This window comes from Pungitius pungitius, chromosome 2, assembly GCF_949316345.1.
Source record: "Pungitius pungitius chromosome 2, fPunPun2.1, whole genome shotgun sequence".
In the NCBI taxonomy this organism is placed as follows: domain Eukaryota; kingdom Metazoa; phylum Chordata; class Actinopteri; order Perciformes; family Gasterosteidae; genus Pungitius; species Pungitius pungitius.
In genome coordinates this window covers 18,083,363-18,105,178 of record NC_084901.1, presented here as the reverse complement: position 1 = coordinate 18,105,178, position 21,816 = coordinate 18,083,363, and the positions used below count along the sequence as shown (strand labels likewise).

At 43.1% G+C, this 21,816-nt stretch overlaps 5 protein-coding genes and 7 non-coding genes across 16 annotated transcripts in view; 9 read left to right on the top strand and 3 right to left on the bottom strand.

The window, feature by feature from the left end:
* Positions 1 to 6: 6 nt before the first annotated feature.
* Positions 7 to 4,790, bottom strand: LOC119211619 (seipin-like). Of its 2 annotated transcripts, none has more exons than XM_062560525.1 (10): positions 4,686 to 4,790; positions 3,513 to 3,810; positions 3,334 to 3,412; positions 2,779 to 2,922; positions 2,651 to 2,686; positions 1,806 to 1,940; positions 1,599 to 1,696; positions 1,076 to 1,205; positions 900 to 963; positions 7 to 807 (listed from the first exon to the last, which is right to left on the bottom strand). In XM_062560525.1, the coding sequence occupies exons 2-10, from the start codon at positions 3,761 to 3,763 to the stop codon at positions 668 to 670; spliced, it is 1,077 nt and encodes a 358-aa protein (XP_062416509.1). In that variant the 5' UTR covers positions 3,764 to 3,810; positions 4,686 to 4,790; the 3' UTR covers positions 7 to 667. The 2 variants fall into 2 exon arrangements, with proteins under 2 accessions (XP_062416509.1, XP_037318563.2); XM_037462666.2 differs by having other exon boundaries at positions 3,513 to 3,768; positions 4,686 to 4,787.
* A 789-nt stretch (positions 4,791 to 5,579) lies between these two features.
* Positions 5,580 to 7,369, top strand: rnaseh2c (ribonuclease H2, subunit C). Of its 2 annotated transcripts, none has more exons than XM_037461003.2 (5): positions 5,580 to 5,701; positions 6,016 to 6,170; positions 6,384 to 6,496; positions 6,623 to 6,742; positions 7,138 to 7,369. In XM_037461003.2, exons 2-5 carry the CDS (start codon positions 6,017 to 6,019, stop codon positions 7,159 to 7,161), a joined length of 411 nt encoding a protein of 136 aa, XP_037316900.1. In that variant the 5' UTR covers positions 5,580 to 5,701; position 6,016; the 3' UTR covers positions 7,162 to 7,369. The 2 variants fall into 2 exon arrangements, with proteins under 2 accessions (XP_037316900.1, XP_062416508.1); XM_062560524.1 differs by lacking the exon at positions 5,580 to 5,701 and adding an exon at positions 5,710 to 5,801.
* Positions 7,370 to 7,884: 515 nt separating this feature from the next.
* On the bottom strand, positions 7,885 to 11,807 carry zbtb3 (zinc finger and BTB domain containing 3). Of its 3 annotated transcripts, none has more exons than XM_037460999.2 (4): positions 11,731 to 11,807; positions 11,247 to 11,390; positions 9,704 to 10,554; positions 7,885 to 9,593 (listed from the first exon to the last, which is right to left on the bottom strand). In XM_037460999.2, the coding sequence occupies exons 3-4, from the start codon at positions 10,534 to 10,536 to the stop codon at positions 8,597 to 8,599; spliced, it is 1,830 nt and encodes a 609-aa protein (XP_037316896.2). In that variant the 5' UTR covers positions 10,537 to 10,554; positions 11,247 to 11,390; positions 11,731 to 11,807; the 3' UTR covers positions 7,885 to 8,596. The 3 variants fall into 3 exon arrangements, with proteins under 3 accessions (XP_037316896.2, XP_037316898.2, XP_037316897.2); XM_037461001.2 differs by having other exon boundaries at positions 7,885 to 9,590; XM_037461000.2 differs by having other exon boundaries at positions 11,247 to 11,377; positions 11,731 to 11,801.
* A 38-nt stretch (positions 11,808 to 11,845) lies between these two features.
* On the top strand, positions 11,846 to 14,403 carry trpt1 (tRNA phosphotransferase 1). The gene is made up of 7 exons (XM_037461002.2): positions 11,846 to 12,062; positions 12,253 to 12,334; positions 12,524 to 12,693; positions 13,263 to 13,440; positions 13,514 to 13,570; positions 13,662 to 13,772; positions 13,859 to 14,403. Exons 1-7 carry the CDS (start codon positions 11,994 to 11,996, stop codon positions 13,879 to 13,881), a joined length of 690 nt encoding a protein of 229 aa, XP_037316899.2. The 5' UTR covers positions 11,846 to 11,993; the 3' UTR covers positions 13,882 to 14,403.
* A 149-nt stretch (positions 14,404 to 14,552) lies between these two features.
* Positions 14,553 to 21,816, bottom strand: part of fermt3b (FERM domain containing kindlin 3b) — a 104,961-nt gene continuing 97,697 nt past the window's right edge. The window contains exons 4-15 of the mRNA XM_037460998.2: positions 19,492 to 19,608; positions 18,848 to 19,016; positions 18,592 to 18,694; positions 18,365 to 18,472; positions 17,683 to 17,817; positions 17,384 to 17,430; positions 17,163 to 17,287; positions 16,702 to 16,808; positions 16,346 to 16,567; positions 15,799 to 15,923; positions 15,360 to 15,501; positions 14,553 to 15,146 (exon numbers count right to left, since the gene is read on the bottom strand). Of these exons, the coding sequence (XP_037316895.1) occupies positions 14,967 to 15,146; positions 15,360 to 15,501; positions 15,799 to 15,923; positions 16,346 to 16,567; positions 16,702 to 16,808; positions 17,163 to 17,287; positions 17,384 to 17,430; positions 17,683 to 17,817; positions 18,365 to 18,472; positions 18,592 to 18,694; positions 18,848 to 19,016; positions 19,492 to 19,608 (1,580 nt within the window). The 3' untranslated portion in view covers positions 14,553 to 14,966. The remainder of the gene's footprint in view (positions 15,147 to 15,359; positions 15,502 to 15,798; positions 15,924 to 16,345; positions 16,568 to 16,701; positions 16,809 to 17,162; positions 17,288 to 17,383; positions 17,431 to 17,682; positions 17,818 to 18,364; positions 18,473 to 18,591; positions 18,695 to 18,847; positions 19,017 to 19,491; positions 19,609 to 21,816) is intronic.
* On the top strand, positions 20,272 to 20,343 carry trnaw-cca (transfer RNA tryptophan (anticodon CCA)). The gene has a single exon. It is a non-coding gene; the product is annotated as a tRNA-Trp (tRNA).
* Positions 20,489 to 20,560, top strand: trnaw-cca (transfer RNA tryptophan (anticodon CCA)). The gene has a single exon. It is a non-coding gene; the product is annotated as a tRNA-Trp (tRNA).
* Positions 20,715 to 20,786, top strand: trnaw-cca (transfer RNA tryptophan (anticodon CCA)). The gene has a single exon. It is a non-coding gene; the product is annotated as a tRNA-Trp (tRNA).
* On the top strand, positions 20,939 to 21,010 carry trnaw-cca (transfer RNA tryptophan (anticodon CCA)). The gene has a single exon. It is a non-coding gene; the product is annotated as a tRNA-Trp (tRNA).
* Positions 21,164 to 21,235, top strand: trnaw-cca (transfer RNA tryptophan (anticodon CCA)). Its single transcript has one exon. It is a non-coding gene; the product is annotated as a tRNA-Trp (tRNA).
* trnaw-cca (transfer RNA tryptophan (anticodon CCA)) lies at positions 21,389 to 21,460 on the top strand. Its single transcript has one exon. It is a non-coding gene; the product is annotated as a tRNA-Trp (tRNA).
* trnaw-cca (transfer RNA tryptophan (anticodon CCA)) lies at positions 21,606 to 21,677 on the top strand. The gene has a single exon. It is a non-coding gene; the product is annotated as a tRNA-Trp (tRNA).

Below are 21,816 nucleotides of genomic sequence, written 5' to 3'. Positions count from 1 at the left end.
ATTTATTGCAACAGTTTGACCATTGCCTTTCTTTCTATTTTTCTAACAGGTCTTAAACTAGAAGATATTTTTGTGTAATAGAAAGATACACACAGGTTGCCTTTAATACTTTTAGGGGTTAGTTTTACATTTGGAAGAACATTTTAAGGAAGGTTTTAAGCATTCTAAAGTAGTATTTAAGCTACAGCATGTTAGTTATGACTTGCAAAAGAAGATCCATGTCTGAACGAAAAGCTTTTTTGAAATGAAAATGATGGGATTAAGTCAGTGTTAATGAATGTGTCGGATTATTTAACAGTTTCGAGGGTACCTCACATATTTAGTCTTTATTTATTCATGTGCTTATTTATATCCTAATGTCATGTATTTATTTAGCATCCAACAGATCAGGTTATGGTGAGTCAATCATAAATAATAAAGCAAAACAGTACAATATTCTATTCTGTTCTATGTTCTATTTATGTCACTTGCCTTTTATCTTTTTTTTTTAATATTTATTATTCTGCACTAAAACAAGGTTAAATTTTTTTTTCAGTGAAAATCAACTTGGCCTGAAACCTGACTGAAACACAGATGACCTGATGTGGGATCAAAAATGTCCACAGGTAAATCATGGGTAGCTCTGCCGTGTGTGTTTATCTTTAATCTTTTTTTTTTCCTGTAATAATCAGGCTGCCTCTGTTTCCTTTGTGTCCATCTGACTGTGAGCCCGTCCGGGCGGCGCCTCCTCGTTGCTGCTAGCGGGTGGCGCCTCGCTGGCCTCAGACCTTTTGGAGTCGTCTGAAGGGGACATCAGATTTTCAGCACCTGAACAGAAAGGTATTGTTTTATTTTCTTAGCCAGTTCCACGTCACTGATGCAAACAAGCAAAGAAATTCACTGTGCATGTGTCTTTGCACCTGCAGCATCTCCTCCCCCCTCTCCTTGGTTGTCCTCATCCGACAGCAGTCCATCTGATGCGACCTATGAACAAAAAAGCAAAAACCGTCTCTCCGAGCGCTTCGCACCACCTGGACATCCAACTAATGGCGTGTGCGGTTGAACATTCTCTGCTGTAATGGCCCTCCGCTCTCACCTGCTGTGGTCCCCAATCCACACTCAGCACCAGCCTCACGTAGCAGAGGACAAACACCACACTGAGGAAGATGAAGTTAGTGGACACGCCCACCACGGTCGACAGGAGAGGGAAGTTGAACAGCAAGTATCTGGCACAGAAAAATTGAGTAATTATAAAGTCCTCGCATTCTGTCTTCTACTCAATATGCCAGTGGTTAATTCTTTGTGTTTTCCACACAATCACATGTTGTACGTGCTCCAGTGGGAGAGGTACGGTGTGGACGGGAGATAGGGAGCTTTTCCAGTGTAGGAACATGTAGTTTCAGTCAAATGAGGCTGCCGTCGATGGAGAAACATTTGTCTTTAGTTTTGCTTATTTGACAGAAGATTTTATCTCGGAATAAAAAATTCCGGAATAAGCGACCATTTTATCTGCAGTTCCAAGCTGTTACAAAAACAATAGAGGTTCTGTGCTGGGCATTATGTTCACCATCAACTGTAACTTTGTGAGGTATAATGACACAATGGGGTACACATCTTACCTCATACCAGTGAAGTGAGCATGAATAAGGAGCTGAGATGAGTAGATCTGCACCTTGCTGGACAGGATCTCAAGGACGGCCGTCGTCGAGGGGGAATACTGTGTGCATGAAGATGAAGCGATAAGGTAAGACTCCAACAACCCCCCCCCTTGCTGGTTACGTGCACTGACACCTGGCGACACGCTCCCAGAGTGAGGCTCGACTCACAGGGTCGTCCGTGAAGTCCGAGAAGAGCTCCACCTGCAGCACTTGTTTCTGCTCAGTGACTCCGGTCAGAAAGGCCGGGAGGAACACCAGCGTTCCCAGGTACCTCAGCAGGTCTGAGCGGTATCGTAGCATGCCCTGAGAACCAATCACAGGGACGTATACACAACTCCTTTCATTCACTGACTCAGTCTCCTCCGATCATCGTCTCTCTCGTACAAATGCAGGACGTCCCCAGAGCGTGTTTTCGGGGATGAAAGATTTAAGAAAGGTTGATGTTGTCATGGATGCAAAAGCCTTACTTTAATGATTGGGTTGGGTGGGTAATAATGTCTTCCAACAAAAGGGGATCTCTGTGGACTAACTCTCAAGTGACGATGCAATAGTCCTGCAGAATTCAGTTTTTGTGTGAACCAAAAACTTTTTTTTGCCGTTGACTCAGTTCTAAGTAAGTTAAAAAAAAAAACATTGAGGCTTATAAAGGTGGATTATACTGAATTCATAGTGATTTGTAGGCTATTCCTCCAAAAGATTTACAGTAACATCACAAAACACACCCTTAAAAAGTAACATATCACAACTTGACTTATACAATGTCAAGTATTTATTAGAGGACTGTTGCAATGATTGCCTCACAATGTACAGGCTCGTCTTTACGATTGCATCCCTTATTCGTGGAAGCCGTGTACTCACACCATGTGTTTGTTGTATCAGGCATTTGTCCCGTTGTCTCCATCACCGGAGCACTGAGATCACCCTGCGTTGCAGCAAGCATAAGCAGCCCCAGCCTGGCTCTGACCAGGCCGATGTGTGATTAAAAGGTTATTGTGCGTCAGCGCTGTACTCACAAAGCGAGAGCTGGAGGCGGACAGCAGCTTTCGTGCCTGAGAAACACACAGCGATGCAAACGTGAGTGATTGGGTTTCGCGGGGCTTCGGTAATGAGGCAGCGGCAGCTGAACAAATCAGGCACTCACAGAGCGAGCGGAGGACGCAACTTTCCGTCCTTCCTGGGAGAAGCAGGTTGTCTTGATCATGAACATCCCCAGCTCCTGATTGGTCGGAGAATCGGGCATCTCCAGTTGCAGAGACATCTCGTAGGCCTGACCGAATGTCAACACCTGGATAAAATCATTGCACTTTAAGTAGATCGATACATACAGGTGAAACTCGAAATATCGTGCAAATTTCATTTTTTTCAGTAATTCAACTTAACCGTTAACCAGGACATTTTAGAGCACTTCATGCTTTCTTCAGCAGACAAGCTTTATGGAGATGCTGACTTCATTTTCGAGCAGGACTTGGCACCTGCCCACACTGCCAAAAAATTTCCATAAGCTGTATGCCATAATCATCCAAAATGATATCAAATAAAGCTTGAAATGTCTTACTTTGCTTGTAATGGGTCTATATAATATATTAGTTTCACCTTTTAAGTTGAATTACTGAAATAAATTAACTTTTGCCTGATATTCTAATTTTTTTTAGTTTCACACACACACACACACACACACACACACACGTTCCCATACGTGTTTCTTATTCCTCATCAGAGAGATGTTGGCCACAGGATAAGAGCACGAAAAAGAGGCGGGAGATTCACAGTCCGTCCTGCGTACAAAGTGAATGATTGAGTAAGTGATTGAAAACAAGAAGGCAAGAATCAAACACGCGGCAACTAAACAGTCGGTGTGAAATGTCACATACACACCTGTAGTAATAGTGCACAGGGGCGTGAAAAGCCGCCAACGGCATGTAAGAGTAGTAGAAGCTGCCATATAAGAAGGCAGCGATTAGGAAGAGCAGGGTGACGATAATGAACAGAACGAATCCCTGTACGGCTCTCTGACGGGCGTGCGAGATCACCGTGGCGACAGCATCCGGGAGGCCTTGCAGGGCTCGGCTCATGAGTACAAACGGGTCTTTAGCCTCATCTGGACGCAAATATGTTTCTTGATCCATGAAGTCTGAAGAAACAAACGAAGCAAACTGACCTTTTTGGGGCTCTCCTAGAAAAGATGAAAGTGCTTTTTTTTTTAAAGATACAGCAAAGAAATCTAAAATCATGACGTTATGAAGCCAATTGACACAAGTCCCCCTTTGATAGTACTGAGTGCTGTGAAACCACTAAATCAGATCTGAGTCACAAGCAGAGCCCTTTCACATCATATGACTGAACAAAACTGACAGTCAACTACCAAATGATGTGATCAAATGAATATATATCACTTTTCTTTAATAATAACTTAAACATAAAAATGTCACTTTCGATCATCAATTGTCTGAAAAACTTGCTGTTTATCTTCTAATCTCATGTAACTAAAGTTAAGCGAGAAAATGTAACTAAGCACTTTTACTTTACATGAGTCAAATTCTTTCTATTTCTACTAAATGTCGTACTTGGTTTTACTCGAAACATTTGACAGGCTTAGATAACCGTTCATCTACAGATCAACACATCACATACCATACCTTCCAGTACAAGTTGAGGTGAAATGATTAGTCAATTGACAGAAGATGAGTGTAAACTGTTTTGATTATCATTAAAAACATGTAATGGATCTCTTTCTTTTCCTTTTGATTTTTGTCCAGATTTGAATTTACTTATAATCATTTGTAGTTTTTTAACCGTTATTAAAGCTGCCATCATTCTGCATTGATTAGAATTCTTAGTATTATTGATATGAAAACTGAAAAATGAAAAGAGGAAAGGAGTTGATAGTTGCACAACATATTAATGGGCACTCAATGGTTATGCTGGAAAGGATTATACTGTGCACTAAAGCATTATCTTTACTCAATATCCAAATTAAAACCTTGATTTGTATAATAACGCAATACCCAACAGCAACATGCCCAAAATACTTGTCAAAAAACCCCTCACCTCTGCTTTCCAGCTATGCGTTGTTGTCACTTCTTCTTCCCCTGAAGTCTCTTTGTCCACAGTTTGATGCTGTCTGGAAGAAAGGGTGTCAAAAGCAACCCCTCCGACCCCCCCGATTAACTTGAGCTGCCAAAAAGCTGCCATTGGACAGGGTTTAGTCCTTCCCACACGAAGAGAGAGATGCTGCTGCCAACTGGAACAGAGCTCCTGGTGTTGAACATGACACCGATAACAGGGCAGAATCCCGAGGATTTGACTTCACACTTTAAACTAATAATAATAACAATGATTTGTATCTTTCATAAATGATTGATTGTATCTGCTTATCATTTTGTTTTGGCCATGGTTAAAACCGTGTTAAAGATTAATTTTAAGAGTTTTGTTTTCTATTTTTCCATCCTATAATCCATAATATATTTGATACTTGATGAAAGGTATATTTTTTGGTTTCTGTGTCTATTCTTTTCCTCCATTGCCACTACTAAATGTGCAGAAAGTTCTACTTTCCCCATTTTGCTCTGGGTTATCTGTCCAATAGCGCCCCTAAATGTCAAAAATGTTTAAAACTTAGGTTAGGTTCAAAGGCACAAATGGAATAGCCTTACTCCTTGGAGTAATTGGACTATGAGGAGGTATTTTTCCCTTAGAAAGCAGCTGGACCTGAGTCTTTATCATTCCATATTTCATATTGATTTTATGGAGTATTCAATCTTGATGGTAAGGAATTAGAAAAGCTTCATTTTGGAAAAGTATTATTAATTATTTGATAACAGGAATAATTCCCAGAAATACCTGTGACAAATACTCAATCTTAAAGAAAGACAGTAAAAGTAAAAAAGAAGTTCGACTTGTCAACAGGAGGCGACATCCTGCGGAGGAACAGAAAAAGAACCCGCCAACGTACCCGCCAGCGTAGAAGAAGAAACTTTCGTCCAATCAGATGCTGCGACTTGCGCAACCCGGAATCAGACAAATTTTATTAATTTCATTCTAAGCAAGCAAAAAACTCCTTTAAGGTAATGTTTCATGTATATTTTCCAAATGTAATTCTTTTAACGAGATGTTTGATAACGTTGAAGAATAATACAAGCTATCACGACAACATCTTTAATAGAGGTAGCATGAGGTTTATTTACGGTAATAGACTGCTGGTTGTTGTCAGAGCTCCCAATACTAAATGAACATTGCTGAGCTGTTAGAGCCAGCATATAACGTTACTTCAGAAACAACCCTTGCATGGCTGAAATGACAGCAATAAAAAAATGTTTAATTGTCATAGTGTAAGCGGTAGTTGTTCATATTTTGGTCCCTTCTTGTCTTCTGGTTGCAGGATGTCCCGTAACACCAGTGTTACACGTGTTGATGTCTCGTCTGTGGCTCAGGCCCAGAGGGTCCCAGTTCACCTCATGCCTTGTGAGATTGAACACGAAGGGCCGGCCCATGTCTCTGAGTACCTCACTGCTACCACCAAGGACTGCAAACTGGGTACACTCAGCCCCCCTCCCAGCGTTCAGACTGAAGCGTTCCCAGCGAGACTGAAGCGTGTTGTTATTGGTCCCGTTTGTGCTTTATAGAAAACAGCTGTGGAGATCAATACCGAATCACAACAAACAACGCATGTATAATCCACAGATTGAAAAAGGTGTGTCTCACAGTAGCTTTTAGTGGGGGATTGTTTGTGCATTGTTGTCGTTACAGAGAAGACCGTGTCATTCCGAGGGCGTGGGTTGAAGGGGCAGGAGCTCAGCTGTCCACAGGGCTACACTGGCTTGGTGCTGAAAGATATCAACAAGCCCAGCTCGGATCAAGAGGTAAACTGACAAGCATTCTGGTTCAGTCAAACATTAGGAAAATCACATTTTTGTGCGGGTAAGGCTCCTGAGACAATGTCTTCATGATGATAAATATTATGTTGCTGTGTGTGTGTGTGTGTCCAGGACAGGTTGATGAGGGTGTCCTCTGTGTTTGACAAGCTGACCTACTGGAACCTGGAGACGCCTCCAAACTCGGACGACGCGGTCGTGATGGCGATGGATTGGCCCGAGTTGGCTGAGGCGGTGAGTTTGGCAGCTCACCCAGTAATTCAGGGTTTGAAGAGAGTGGCTCACCTCTTTGTTTCAATGTTTAGTTGTGTTAAGTCTTTTTTCTCCATTCCTTGTCCCAGATTAGGCCTAATAACAGTTTGATTCAGCCTCCAGTCATAACTTAGTCCAGAATCGTCTGTGGCACTTAAAGACACAATATTTTTCGATTAAAAATACATTTCCGGGTTATGTATGTATTTTTAACAATATTGCGGCTCTGTGATTTTTATTGTTTTTCTTCAGTTTAGCAATACTGTCAGACTTGCTGAAAGCAGCTTCATTGACTAATTATATTTACTGGAAAATAATTTAATCAGAAATAGAAGTAGAGTTTTCTAAGTAGATGATGACATTTTGTCTCTTCACAGATCCACGGTCCAGTAGAAGACTGAATAAAGGGAGCAAGGTTCTGCCCAGAGGAAACGAGTGAAGCAAACAGTTTGCTGAATACTGGCGACAGTCAGTCAGAGAAATGCTCACGAGTTCAGTCTTCCTGTTACTGTTGTACGGTTGCAGACTCATAGACGGGATGTTTATATTTTTGTATCTTATTTTGTAATAAAATAAAGTCTGACTAACCTGTGTGTTTTTGTCATTAACTGAAACAATAATTTCACTTTGTTTCTTTTGAACAGTGTTTATTCCCCGGTTTATTTTGAACACACCGTGACACGAGGATAAATGATCGCTGACTCAGTTCAATCTGTTTCTTTTGAGTATCCCAAACTCAAATACAAACCCACTTTCATTAGAACATATAGAAACTGTAATTCCATGTGAAATATTGTAGACGAACAGATTCCAGACGGCAATTCAGACACAAAGTTCAAACACTTAAACAGAAGGCAGAATTATTGACTGTTCCGTACTGTGTATTCTGTCTCATTCCTGGAGAAACACTATAAAGAGAACGGTCACATGGGCAAAAACACAAGCCAAACATAGTTGCTGCCCAAACTAATTCTTCAGTGCAAACTACCAGGTCGTGTATATTATTTCTGTCATATGCATTTAACCTAAATCTTTTGGGATCAATCTGTCCACACGAGGAACCCACTGACGCTCAGCCTGAGGTTTCCTCAACCTGTAAAAGTTTTTTTTTTGGGGGGGGGGGAGGGGGGGGGGTTTCCTGTGCCCATGAGTGTCATCAAATGAATCAAAGTTTACTGGCAGTGTCACACACTGAAAAGGCAGTCTTACAAATTACAATTCTTGTAACTAATACAAATCCCTGACATCCTACACAAAAGTGTAGGATGTCAAATCTCTTGTTTGAACCTTTTGAAATTGTAATCTTCTAAAATTGTCTAACAATGACATTAATGATATATTATCATAGTTAATGATAAAAGTCTTAAAATGACAAACCTAAATTGTAAAATCTCTGCAAAACTTTGGAAGGTAGCACAATAATGTGGAAGCCACACATGAACATTGAGCATGTAAGTAAGATGAATGAGGACTGCCACGTCGCCTGTGTTCACTTTGTGTGTGTGTGTGTGTACGTGAGAGATCAAAATCTCCAAGCTCTTGTGTTGATCTAATATGGGTCATGTGTGAGACGAGGATTGTTAAGTTGTGCGCCGTTAAGGCACTGTTGAACACAACTGAGATGGCTGCGGCTGAGGTGAAACTTTCTGTAGAAGAAGATGAATACCTTTTCATCTCTGCTTGCTGTAGTCGGTTTATATTTTTCTGACCGTCAGGCGATATTTATTACCCACTTAATTTGGGCAGGCCTACTCTGAAGTGTGATTGGCTGTCGACACCTGCTGGACCCGGTCACTCAGCGCTACTAAGCTATTAAGTTCAAGTGGTGTGTGTTAGCTAAGAGGGGGGGGGTTGTGGTGGCAGGGAGGGCTCCACGTCGACCTTGCTGCGTTTGGCGGGCAGTGTGTGGTCATGGTTCTTCCGTATGTGTCTGTACAGGTCGCCTGATTGCGTGTAGCTCCGGTAGCAGTAGCGACACTCGTAGGGCCGTTCGCGCGTGTGCACGATGGCGTGGCGCCGTAGTGTGTATGAGCATGAGAACGTCTTTCCACACACTCCACATGTGGGGAGGTCCTCTACAAAGTTCCCCATTGAGTCCTGGTAGTCCTGGAAGTAGGAAGGAGGGTCTGACTGCGGCTGAGCTATGGATGGAGGAATGAGGGCAAAGGACGAAGTGTCCTGTGAAGAAGGGCCGGCACCGGAGGACGAGGAGGAAGGAGAGAGGGGAAAGGAGTAGTCATTTGAATGGGAGGTCATTCGCAAGGTGCCTTGTGTGTTGGAAGAAAGAAAGCGAAGGTTGTGCAACTCCTCCTCTTCTTCAAACTCATCGTCTACTTCCATCACAGATTGTCCTTCCTCTTTCTTCTCCTCTAGCTCTTCGTCAGATATGACAATGGCCTCCACTTTGACTTTCAAAGGATCTCCATCATTGTAGTCTGTCCCCACTCTGTCTATAGGAGGCTCAGTTTTTTTATTTCTAGTGGAGGGCAGAGCTCCCATATTCCCCTCAGGTCCCTTTAGGGTTTGTGTCTGAGGAGCACAAGGAAAGTCCAAGCTTTGGCATTGAAGAGACACAGCGTTGTTGATTCGGATCTGGTGCAGTGGCCGCTGCGGCGGTGAGTGTGTTGGGTTTTGTGAGGTACCTGATGTACCTCCCGGGCCAACCTCTGAGGGATTCCTCACAGAGTCATCACGTGGTAGTCGGAGTACGTCCTGCTGTGGGCTCGAGGAGAGGGTGGACTGGGAATAAGCAACCACTGACCGGCCACCAGCCTGACTCACCGGCACCATGGAGGGGGAAGACGAGGAGGGCTGCTGGTTACTACAGTGGCTGCTGAAAGAGAGAAGCATATACTCTAAGCAGCTTTCTAGTAACAACAAGTCTTCAAAATCTCCCTCTGTAAATAAAGCAAAAACTTTTTTCAATACAAATCCAACCCGTACCTGTAGGTCTCAGTAGTGCTGCAAGGGCTGCAGAAGGCCGACACCTCTCCATGACCTCCAGTCCCCAACCTGGCATGACCTTCTGCGGCGGGGCCAGACCGGCCTGTGATGACGCCGTGCGTCAGCTCCCCGCCTGTGGGCAGAGGATGGGCTCCCATGCCTGGCTGCGTGGTATCAGCAAGGTCGGGGCTCAGGGGAGTCTGAACTTGTGCGTCTGATGACCTCCCACCAGTCCTCCGTTCGGGCTTCGCAGACTCCAACTGAATTTTCCCCGTCATTGTGAATAATGATGGGAATGGGGCCGCCACTGCGACTGAATTCATGGAATCACCTACCATGGCCGCCGCCGGCCCGGCTGCAATTTCCCCCACACCCCCCCCCCCCGACTGTGGTGCCCTCCTCGCACCGGTGCTCTCTTCAGAGCGGGTGCTGTCTGCCTCAGCGAGAGGCCCTCGTCTCTGCAGCCGTCTTTTGCAGACTCTCACCACCTCGTTCATGTGCAGAAAGCTCGCAGCCGCCAACACGTCCTCCACCGGCGGAGACTCCTCCAGCTGCAGCACGCCTTCATAGACAAAGTCCAAGAGCAGGCCAAAAGCAGCAGACGTGACAATATCGCTGTCGAGTGTGACAGAGCTGCTAGTGGTGTTTCCACCGAGCAACCCTGGAGAGTCCGAGAAGAACATGTGGAAGAAGGGCGAGCAGGAAGCCAAGACAGCCTTGTGAGCCAGGAAACGGGACGGGCCCAGCATGACGGTGCAGTCACAGAGGAAGCCCCGCTGGCGCTGGGAGCGAAGAGCTGACAGCAGCTGCTGGGAGTGCAGAGGGAACTCCATCACCTGAGGCTGAGGCACCTGAACGGAGGCCAAAATGAAAGAAAGCAGAGACACAAAGAGGAAAAAGCTGCCACTAACGAACTAAATCACCAGTCAGTCAGGAAATAATGAACTTAGTCATCTGTCTTAGGGAAGCATCCATAAGGGGTCAGTTTACCTAAATTACCATTAAGAGCACAACATGTGGCAGGGTACCTTATCAAATATTAGGGAGTACAGGAATGTGACCATCCTTGAGAGCCACACACAGGTCCTAAAGTTCACCCATCACGCTTGAAGCACTGTTAGAATATTACTTGTGCCTGACTGAACTGAACTTTAAGGAGTGAGCTGATTCAAAGGTCTGGATCCAGGGAAACTAATACTGCCCTGCCCTGATAACATTGTACATTGATTTGTTATTGCTTCATTTGCCCCCTGTATAAATTAAGTTCAACTATAAACTATACGTAAGTACAATTTGTCTGAGGGCCATGTTTGTCTGAGGGCCATGTTGTGGGGAGCCACAGCTTGACAACCAGCCAGTCTTCATGGTGCCGCCATAGTGTTTTCTCCACTGAGGGCACTTTATGACTTTTGTTGTTCTCTTCCTTTACCCGTTTTCGGTGAACTAGGGCACGTTTGGCTTGCTAATAGTAGTACAAAATAACATCACGTACCGTTAAAGATAAAAAACATGTTTGGGTACAAGTAGAAAAATAAGCACTTACGGAAGGAAGGGCTCCTTCCTCTCCTTAAACGCGGTTTATTGACAGCTCACAGTCACCTCATCCAGGAATGTATTTTACGTTACGTTTCCATGGTAACCCTTCCGACGTCTTCAGTCCACTGGCAACTTAGTCTAGGTTGTAAAACTATTTAGCGTTACAAAAAAGACAGGGGCATGCGGGTGAGAAAGAAATAAACAGAGAAAACCGCGGCGGATATATTGTAGAGAAACAAAATCATCCCAATTAGCGAGATTGTTTGCTGAGAACAACATCCAGCCCCAACTTAAATATGCTAAAATCAGTTAGCAAATGTAGCTCTGCCTCTTGAGTAAAATTCCAACGCCGGGATATTTTCCACCAGCAGTTACAATATGTATTGTTTGGTTAAATCGCCATGCCCTTCGGGTTCCCGGACAATGTACGGCATAGACTCTCAGGTGATATATTTGAGTCGTGAGTCATATTTATTTTTGTATTATTTTACCTGCAGCAGCTATCTGTCTGAGTGATGATTTTTTTCCGGGACAATTGCTTTTCTTCTTCGGTGGTGCCGCGACACCGCAAATCAATCCGCCACAGTGCCGCCTACAGGCAAATGATGGAAACAACCCGGAAGTACAAAGCTGAACGTTTGTTTACAGTTGTGTGATCGGGGTGGGTGTTTTGCTGAATTAACATAAGTCAAATCCATGGCCGGTATCGAAGAGCTTCGACGTACGATCTGAATAACTGAACAGGTGTATTTAAATGGACAGCAGCAGTGGAGGAAGAAGGGGAAGAGGAGAAAGAGGGAATAGAGGAAGTCGTGGTGGAGAGGTGAGATACTAGAGGCTTATTAACTGGGATATTGTTCCATTACTTCATATCTGCCTCTTGACACCCTTGTCTTATGGTAGGCAGTATGAATTGTTAGCCATGTTGAAGACAAGATCCTATATTCATACCAGAGCTATATTTAGATTTGAATTGGAATGTGTGTGTGTGCGTGTGTCTTCTGCCCTACAAGGACAGGGATGTCCGCCTGTCTAAGTCCCTTTCCTATGCTCTTCGCCATGGAGCCAACCAGATGGGTCTTGAAATAGGTTCAGGTGAGCTCATCACAATCTGATCCAGATAGCACAACAAATTTCCCTTTTGTTTTATTCTTCAGATTCTGACACAACAAGCATTGCCAGTGTGGACATTTGATTTATTTTTAACAAAAAAAGCAAAGAGTTTATGACAACAGAGACCATCCTTTGTGGAAATGTGACCGTAGCCAACTGTCATTGTCACAGATGGCTTCATGTTTGTGGAGGAACTCTTGGCTCACCCGCAGTTCCGCGCATACTCATTGGAAGATGTCGAAAGAATCGTGGCCACAAATGACAAGAAGCGCTTTAAGCTCAGCGCCCACCCAGAGAACGGCCGCCTGCGGATTCGAGCCAGTCAGGGCCACTCATTACCGGTATGGGGAAATTTCATTTCATCAGAAAGAACCGCAAGCAAGGATCTATTATCCCAAAGGGCCGGTTTTATATTCGGTATATTCTCGATTTACACACAAATATAATAGATAGCAACACAACGTTTTTGTAGATCTGCTTATCTTATCTGAGTGTTTGGAAACAAACCAATTTACATCTTCAAAATTGAAATGTAAATCAAATTTCGAGATGACCAAAGCCGTTATCTTCTGAAAAGCAGCCTAAAAAGAAATGTCATGTCACTTCAATAAATCAGACTTAAGTAAAGGTACACAAAGAAGACTATAACGTCAACGCTGGTGCTAACATGTATCATCAGCTCTGACTACATTTACTTAATTTAATTGTGTTATCTGTTTTTCTCATATGTTGCAAACATTTCAGCAGAACATGAGATGTACAAACCTCAATTGGTCTTGTATTGTTATCCTGATAGTAGTTCAATTAGATCACAACATGTAGTACCACTCAGATGTCCCTTCAGGTAGGTTAGTTCTCTCCTGTATAATAGCACTTAATTCTTGCTGCGGTGGAATACTGCTGTGATCAGGTAACGGATTTGGAGCTGAAACCAGTCCTGGTTGGTTCTCCGGACTGCCCCGCTGAGGCCATTCACGGCTCCTACCTCCGCAACTGGAGCTCCATCCAGCAGCAGGGCCTGAGCCGCATGAAGAGGACACACATCCACCTGGCACCGGGCCTTCCAGGGGAGGAGGGCGTAATCAGCGGTAAGCTGTGCGTGTGACTCAGAGAAGTCTGCTGAACATTCAGACTGATGAGTGTCTTTCATCTTTCCACCAGGAATGAGGAAAGACTGTGATCTAGCTGTGTATATTGATGTTCTCAAAGCTCTTGCTGGTAAGCTCAACCACTATCAACTGCTACCGAATACACCCGACTACGTCTGTTTGTCGGTTTTGTCATGTGTTTTATGTGTGTGCACAAGCAGATGGCGTTGAGTTCTTCTGGTCGGATAACGGTGTGTTGCTGACTGCAGGTGACGCACAGGGAAAACTTCAGCCTAAATACTTTAGCCGAGCCTTAAAACTGAGACCTACAAGTAAGAAAAAAAACTCCACAGGGCTTGACTCAATTTAAACTGAGTGCTTTTCACTTCACTGAAGCCCCCTTTGTTCTGTGTTTCAGGGAGCATCCTACCACTGCAGTAGCATCAGAGGAGAGTTCCCTCAGTAACACAATGGGAGAATCCATTCAGAAATCAACCCGAATTTGGAACTAAATTAGTAAACCTTTAAAGTTCTGCTTCCAAATATTTAAAGTATAGCATTGCCAAATAAACTATGGCAGACATTGACTATGATCATAATTTCACTTTGCTGTTGTAAAATACGCAACAAGTTTGGACTTACAGCTAACATAAACCAGCTGGGCCTTTAAATGTCTTTTGGAGACATTTTGGATGTGGCGATAGACTAATTATAGGAAAGCGGAGGATACAGACACTGTGGTTTTAGTTAACGGATGCTGTAGCTGTTTCTGAAAGATATGGACACACACACACAAGGACACACACACACAAGGACACAATGTGAGGGTAGATAAATGGTTGGAAGCTTCCCGGGAAGGAACCAACAGAAATTACCAACCGCAAGTTCAACGTCAGGAAAACAACAGAGAATGAAAAGCAAATTGCTGTATTCGTTTATTTTAATAAATGTTTCTTATCTATGCGTTTTTTTGTTTTTGACCGTTGACTCTTTGCTGTGATAATGTAGTCTAGTCTGCATCTCTGGACAAAGCCAGGCTCCGCGTCCCGAGCGACAGCAGCTTACAGCGACTAAACAAAAAAAAAGTTCCTCCTGGCTGATGCTGTTTTTTCGCGGTGCGGTGAGTTCGAGTGTCAAGTCTACTGATCCAGGACCTGTAGTCCAGCACCTGGTGCCAGCGGCGCTCCATCATGAAGTAAAGGGGAAGTCAGCATGAGGACCTCTGAAGTCTTGAACTGTTTGAAGATGTGGTCCACTCACTGATAGGGTTCACCCGTGGGTGTGTGTGTGTGTGTGTGTGTGTGTGTGGAACAAAGGCTATCTATAAAAACGTGGCTGGACTGACCAGGTGGGTTGTAACACATTACACAGGAAGCAGAATATATAGTTTTGTCCACATGTTGTACACTTGTGATGCTTTTGTAGTAGCCGGAAAGGAACATCCACCTGTTTTCCATTATCGAAACACAGCCGGAGATGTGATGTTTTCTTTTGTTTTTTGTTTTTCCCTTTTGTGTGTTTTAGTCTCAGAGAGCCTCATGGCCACCGGTCAGCTTGTGGAAAAGCTCCTCGTTGAGCGTGTCGCTCTTTGCGCGGCTGCGCGTGGACATGAAAATGTAACCTCCGATGAACTCGTGAACGATTTTGCAGTCGGCAGTCACGCAGCCAAAAGCAATGTTGATGTTGCCTTCGAACTCTATGGCCATCTGGAGGAGTCACAAGGAAAGCAGCAGAAGAGCAGATATTCAATTGTTTTAAAATAAAAAGATTGAATTTCACCTGTGAAAGAAATGTGTAAATCAAGTGAAATGAGGGGGGGGTCCTTTAAAAAAGCAAAAGAAACAGGGAAACCCTTATCCGATTAAGCTACTTCTTGAGAAAACAAATGTTTTAGAACCCGCAGACTGGGCCCCTGTCACCTGTCGTATGTCCCAGTTGACGTTCCACTGCTTCATGTTGTTGTAGCGCCAGGTCTTTATCACATCACCCACGGCGAGGTCGATGCGGATCAGACGGTTGGGTGCAATGCCCAGTACCTCGTCCTTTCGACTGCCCTTAAACCTGTTGACCAAAAACATCCTCAGCTTCTTTCCTCTAAAGCTCTTGCTGAGACCAAAGACGAGCTTCGCTGAAACTGACTTGATCACACCTGGAAACCACGTTGTTTCCCACCATTACAATGTTTACAATGCTAGTTTTGATTACTAGTTTCTCATATCTATCGACCAGCACTGAATTGACCAGCAGATTTATATGTGACAGGGCCTCGTCTTGTTAACTGGGATGAGAACAGCGAAAACATTTTCTAAAACAATTATATACAATTATTTCTGAAAAGCTTCAAGTTGAACTACAAACCTGACAACCACGTATGAGAGCCCAAAGTCAGGCAGGGCTTGCCAGATCTGCAGAAAGCGCATCACTGCATCGGTCAGTGAGAGCTGAGCCACGTTCTGGTAGGCGTCCAAGATGCGAGGGGTCAGCTGGAGGAACATGCAAAGGGGGAAAATGTCTTTATATTTGTGCTGCCTTTTATCTTGAAACTTTTTTCCTGACATTTTTGATAAAATATTTAACTTTTTCAGAACAAAAATATTTAAAATGTTTTTTTTCATGACATTCTTTCTACCAAATTCTTTTGGACTTTTTTGGACAATTTTTTCCCATGACATTTTTGGAAAGAATATTTTTTCACTCTAATTTGGCCTTTTTTTCCCAAACGTTTTCAATGTAATATTTTTTTACTTTTTATCCATGACATTTTTCAAACAAAGATCTCAAAAAGAAAGTGGGCGGGGTTTTCCACATCAAAATTGTCCAATTAGCTCAATAGTACAAAAATCTCTGTGCTGTAGTCTCAAAAACGCTTGCATTCGTGATAGATTATATGTACTTCATACATTACCTGTTTGGTTTTGTACTTCTTGTGGTAGCGTGGCGACACCAGACTATGGGTATTGATGCTTTCATCACTGGTAGGTGCGTCGCCATGGGATCCGGAGCTCTTCTTTTGCATTGCCAGGAAGGTCCGGATGCTCTGGATCTCACTCTGGAAACTGCTGTCGGCCAGAGTCTTGCCTTTGGAGGCCAGTCGACAAGCAGCCATCCACTGAGCGTACTGCTGCTCCTGGAGGGTGAGAAACAACCACACAAATCAGAGAGAGAGAGAGCAAACCTCGGAAGGTGGAGACAACGATTGAGGTGTTGAAAGTGAGATGGTGAAAATGACAGGATGTCACCTATCCACACAAATGTCCTCACATTTTCACAGCGCAGATAGACCTCGTTCATGCCCTCAGGCGCTGGGATCAGGAGTCTGATTAGGAACTTCTGCGCTGCCACGTTGACGTCCGGAGCCACCTCACATCCTGTGTGCAGGGTAAATATCAAACCAATTCAACCACTACTGCAATATAACATAGCAATATAGCTTGGCCTAGACATAGAAAGGAAGGACGACCAAAGAGTCATGCTTTTAGGACATTTTGAATCTAAGATCCACGCCTAAGTTGGCCCGGGTCACAGTTAATTTTCTCTATGTTGTCGTCTGCATCTGTGTTACATTCTGTTTTATTAATGCTTCATGTCCCCTTTGATCCCAGAATCTTGTTATGTTCAAAAAATGAGTCCATAAGTGGTTTACAGTACCGATCTAGGATTGACAGTGACCCCATTAACTTCTCACAGACTGAAGAGGAAATGTGCGATAGTGTATTCAGTACCTTTCAGGTTAATCTGTTGAATGGGCTCCCCAATACTCTCCTCTTTGCTCTTGAAATAGGAGATGGAGGTATTCTGAAACTTGAACCAGTACTGCTTGTATCCCTTTAGAGTCAGCCTCTTTGGCCTGAAATATGCAGTCATATTTCATGTTATCTACTCATATTGACTAGCAAATGAGGCAAAACATTGTTGATGTCAATGAGTGGTTGAAAGATTTCACCTGAATATCTTCAGGTAGTCGTTGAGATCTGGTGCAGTCAGGTTTTCCTGGATGAAACACAATGTTTTTCAGTGGACAAAACCTTCTCATGGTTCATTTGGGGTTATTTCGTTAAGTGCTAAAACAGTTTTTATTCAATCTTTTAAGTCAGTGATATAATGATTTTAACAAGCGTCAGCTAAATGACATGTAATTACACAGCTCACAGACAATTCTTAAGATTAAGGTGAGACAACAGCATCCTAATCCAGACAGCAGCTGACTCTCAGTAACAGACAAGTACATCCTATATGTCCGACCAGCATTTCAGACGCAGAGCTGCTCTCTCCCTCCAGCTTGACCTCCAGCGACTGCAGGGCCGTCTCCAGGTCGTCCATGGCCGCATTGGAGCTCTGCATCTGGGGCTCTGACTGAGACACCTTACTGATGTGGTACTACAGGAGTGTTAGAGAGAATTATATATGTATCATAAATAATCATATAGTATTTGGATGATAAAGCAGAATACATCAAAAGATGTGTGTGGTTGTATCATCAGGATCTGTTCTAAAAGGTAGTTTAAGCTAAAAGTCTTAATAAAAAATATGAAACTCATTTCAAGTGGTCTGCTAATATGTGTATGGAGTATTAATGTTGCGCTAAATGTTGCTGTATTATTTTTATTATAGAATGTAGTTTAAACCAGGTGGAATTTAGGCAAATACATTTGCCAAACACATAGAAAACTTTTTGATATTTGGTTTGTCAACAACCTTTTTTTAATGTAGTTAAACTCATTAAAGTTTTTTTTAAGATCTTTTAATGATATATTGGACCTGTAACCCTAAATTAAAAATTATTTTATATTTTATAAATATTCATATATAAACATGGCAACATTCAATTCCTGTAATATGTGACATTTAAAGCGTAGTAAAACACGATGTTTTTAATGTTGGCGTGCCCGTTGACAGTCCACATTTCAGCAACAGTGTTTTTTACCTGGAGAGCTCCGAACAACATCATCTCCTCCTCGGTGCAGTCGATGTCCTCAAGCAGGATGGCCCAGCGCGCCTGCTCATACAGCTGGGTCAGACGCACAACGTCATACTGCACGGGCGGAGGAAGAAATCCAAAGGGAAATGAAATACCATGTATGCATGTATCCTGTATCTATAAAAACATCATCACACACACACACACACAGACACACACACACACACACAAACCTTGGGATCCATGTCATAAAAGGAAAAGTATTTGAAGCGAAGCCAGACTCTGTCATTTTCTTGGATTCCCTGCTGCATGAGACAACGGGACGAGTCCAACCACCTTAGAGGAAAGTATAGATTCTTATGATTATGTATGTAAATTACACCATGTAATTGCCTACAGGAAATGGTGCAGGTGTGTGCTGGACAGTACAGCCTCTCATTCTGACGAAAAAACAGAGAAATTAGCTCAGATTTATGTGTGGAGGCATACCTGCCGTTGATGTGGGCCTTGTCCACCACGCTGGCGGGGCGGTACTGCTTGGCTATGACCTCGGGGGCGGGAGGAGGCTGGGTGACCGACAGCATCTTGTAGACAGCCTCCATCTCAGGTGAGTCGGTAAAGTGGGCAGGCATGCCATCATACAGTAAGGGCCGGGAGGCTGGACGGCAGATGTAAGATGGTCAGATTTTCCGAGGAGCGGGATTTGTATAGTCTGGCCTCAAATAATTTGGCTAATCTTCAGCTTTTTAATGCCAATACCTGCTTACGATAACAGTCAAAGGAAAAATTGGAATGTATTTTACACTATAATAACTTTCTTCTAGAATCTGTGTGTAGAGCAAGATTTCCCGTCTCGGACCACATTATCCCATATACCACAATAATAACTCCAGGAAGAGGGACTATATTGTCGTCCATTTGCAATAACTTTCCTGATAAAATTGCAAAATCTTTTGGTATTCATTGTGTTGTGGTATAGGTATAGGGATTTTTGCATTCATGGATACATTTTAATTTCAATAAATGAAAAAGTAAATTCAGTATTTCATATTTTTGCAACTCTAAGTCTTCGACCCCTCGTAATAAAATGTGACTGTCAAGTAAGCAGTATGAGTGACGTGCGATGAGAGTACCCGAGGAAAGGGGCACCTCGGTGAGGTCGTAGATCTCCTGAGCTGAGTCTTTATCTTTCTTCTTCTTTTTTTCCTCGATTGGCCGAAGGAGCGAGAGCTCCTCGGGGTGACGGATATCTGTGTGAGTAAAAGACAGAGTGAGGTGTCATTAGTAGTGAAATAAATACATGTAAATAGGAAACAGTCTGATCAGTATGGGAAATGCTCATGAACCGAAAGAACATGCTTAAACACTGGCACATAAATATTTCAAAATGTTTTGGTCAATGTGTTTATTTGAAAAAATTGATCAACATTTTACAGCAGTGAGTTCAAGAGGAAATTGCAGAACGTTGAGATCCAGAATATATAAGTATATTTAACTTTGCAATGTTAAAGCTCTGCTCAACTTTAACATGGCAGAGGAGCTACATGGTTAATATATGAGGTTGTCGAAGTTTAAAAAAAACAAGAACCTGTTAAAATGAGGGATGGGAGGTGCTGGAGAAGATCCCAGCTAACACTAGGCTAACAAAGGTTGCATCCTGAACGGTTCGTGAAGAAGATGCATCAATAAATTGAAATGAATTAAGTAAGGCAGAGTCAATCACAATGTTTATACTCAAGCTAATGAGCCCATCATTGTGGAATGATGTGTCGTTTGTCACAATTTGAATTGAATTGAATTGAATACCTTGACTGATATGTAATCAAAACTCAAACCCTCTGTTCAACTCATCAGGATCAATGTTTACACCGAAAATGAGCTGTCCTCTTTGTAGAATGAGCTTGCGCGTCTCAAACTCTGTGGCGCAACGGTAGCGAGTCTGACTCCAGATCAGAAGGTTGCGTGTTCAAATCACGTCAGGGTCATTGTTTGCAGCCAATCTGATGCATACATCATTCTATTTAAAGGTGGATTCGGTCCAAATGTGCTCATTGAATACCTTGAGCTATTTGCAATTTTCTCATTATCGTAGCTCTGCCGTTTTAAATCGTTTGGTTGGATGGTGTATCAGACTCTGTGGCGCAACGGTAGCGCGTCTGACTCCAGATCAGAAGGTTGCGTGTTCAAATCACGTCAGGGTCAAAGTTTACTTTTAAGCTTAAGCTGTCCGTCAGAAAAGATGAGGTGGATGTTAGTCCAAAATGAAGCCATTTGATACCCCAAGCAATATGCAATTTTCTAAAATCAATCACAGTTCGCCCTGCCCTTTTCACTCGTTTGGTTGAATCATGTAACTGACTCTGTGGCGCAACGGTAGCGCGTCTGACTCCAGATCAGAAGGTTGCGTGTTCAAATCACGTCAGGCTCATAGTTTACTTTCAAGCGTGGCTGTCCGTCAGAAAAGATGAGGTGATGTTAGTCCAAAATGAAGCCATTTGATACCCCAAGCAATATGCAATTTTCTAAAATCAATTATAGTTCGCCCTGCCCTTTTCACTCGTTTGGTTGAATCATGTAACAGACTCTGTGGCGCAACGGTAGCGCGTCTGACTCCAGATCAGAAGGTTGCGTGTTCAAATCACGTCAGGGTCATAGTTTACTTTCAAGCTTGGCTGTCTGTCAGAACAGATGAGGAGGATGTTATTTTAAAATTGAGCCATTTGATACCCCAAGCAATATGCAATTTTCTAAAATCAATTGCTGTTCGCCCTGCCCTTTTCACTCGTTTGGTTGAATCATGTAACAGACTCTGTGGCGCAACGGTAGCACGTCTGACTCCAGATCAGAAGGTTGCGTGTTCAAATCACGTCAGGGTCATAGTTTACTTTCAAGCTTGGCTGTCTGTCAGAAAAGATGAGGTGGATGTTAGTCCAAAATAAAGCCATTTGATACCCCAAGCAATATGCAATTTTCTAAAATCAATTGCTGTTCGCCCTGCCCTTTTCACTCGTTTGGTTCAATCATGTAACAGACTCTGTGGCGCAACGGTAGCGCGTCTGACTCCAGATCAGAAGGTTGCGTGTTCAAATCACGTCAGGGTCATTGTTTGCAGCCAATCTGATGCATACATGATTCTATTTAAAGGTGGATTTGGTCCAAATGTGCTCATTGAATACCTTGAGCTATTTGCAATTTTCTCATTATCGTAGCTCTGCCGTTTTAAATCGTTTGGTTGGATGGTGTATCAGACTCTGTGGCGCAACGGTAGCGCGTCTGACTCCAGATCAGAAGGTTGCGTGTTCAAATCACGTCAGGGTCATTGTTTACTTTCAAACTTAGCTGTCTGTCAGAACAGATGAGGAGGATGTTATTTTAAAATTGAGCCATTTGATACCCCAAGCAATATGCAATTTTCTAAAATCAATTACTGTTCGCCCTGCCCTTTTCACTCGTTTGGT

Excerpts from the sequence above, each read along its gene's own strand:
- trpt1 (XM_037461002.2), top strand. The coding sequence starts at position 11,994 with ATGGACAGCAGCAGTGGAGGAAGAAGGGGAAGAGGAGAAAGAGGGAAT. Across the intron at positions 13,441-13,513 it reads GGAGGAGGGCGTAATCAGCG|GAATGAGGAAAGACTGTGAT; the intron begins GTAAGCTGTGCG and ends TCTTTCCACCAG. Across the intron at positions 13,571-13,661 it reads TGTTCTCAAAGCTCTTGCTG|ATGGCGTTGAGTTCTTCTGG; the intron begins GTAAGCTCAACC and ends GTGCACAAGCAG.
- zbtb3 (XM_037460999.2), bottom strand. The coding sequence starts at position 10,536 with ATGGAGTTCCCTCTGCACTCCCAGCAGCTGCTGTCAGCTCTTCGCTCC. Across the intron at positions 9,594-9,703 it reads AGCACTACTGAGACCTACAG|CAGCCACTGTAGTAACCAGC; the intron begins GTACGGGTTGGA and ends TCTCTCTTTCAG.
- LOC119211619 (XM_062560525.1), bottom strand. The coding sequence starts at position 3,763 with ATGGATCAAGAAACATATTTGCGTCCAGATGAGGCTAAAGACCCGTTT. Across the intron at positions 1,941-2,650 it reads CCGCCTCCAGCTCTCGCTTT|GGCATGCTACGATACCGCTC; the intron begins GTGAGTACAGCG and ends ATTGGTTCTCAG. Across the intron at positions 964-1,075 it reads TGGATTGGGGACCACAGCAG|GTCGCATCAGATGGACTGCT; the intron begins GTGAGAGCGGAG and ends TTTTGTTCATAG.
- rnaseh2c (XM_037461003.2), top strand. The coding sequence starts at position 6,017 with ATGTCCCGTAACACCAGTGTTACACGTGTTGATGTCTCGTCTGTGGCT. Across the intron at positions 6,171-6,383 it reads CACCAAGGACTGCAAACTGG|AGAAGACCGTGTCATTCCGA; the intron begins GTACACTCAGCC and ends TTGTCGTTACAG. Across the intron at positions 6,743-7,137 it reads GGCCCGAGTTGGCTGAGGCG|ATCCACGGTCCAGTAGAAGA; the intron begins GTGAGTTTGGCA and ends GTCTCTTCACAG.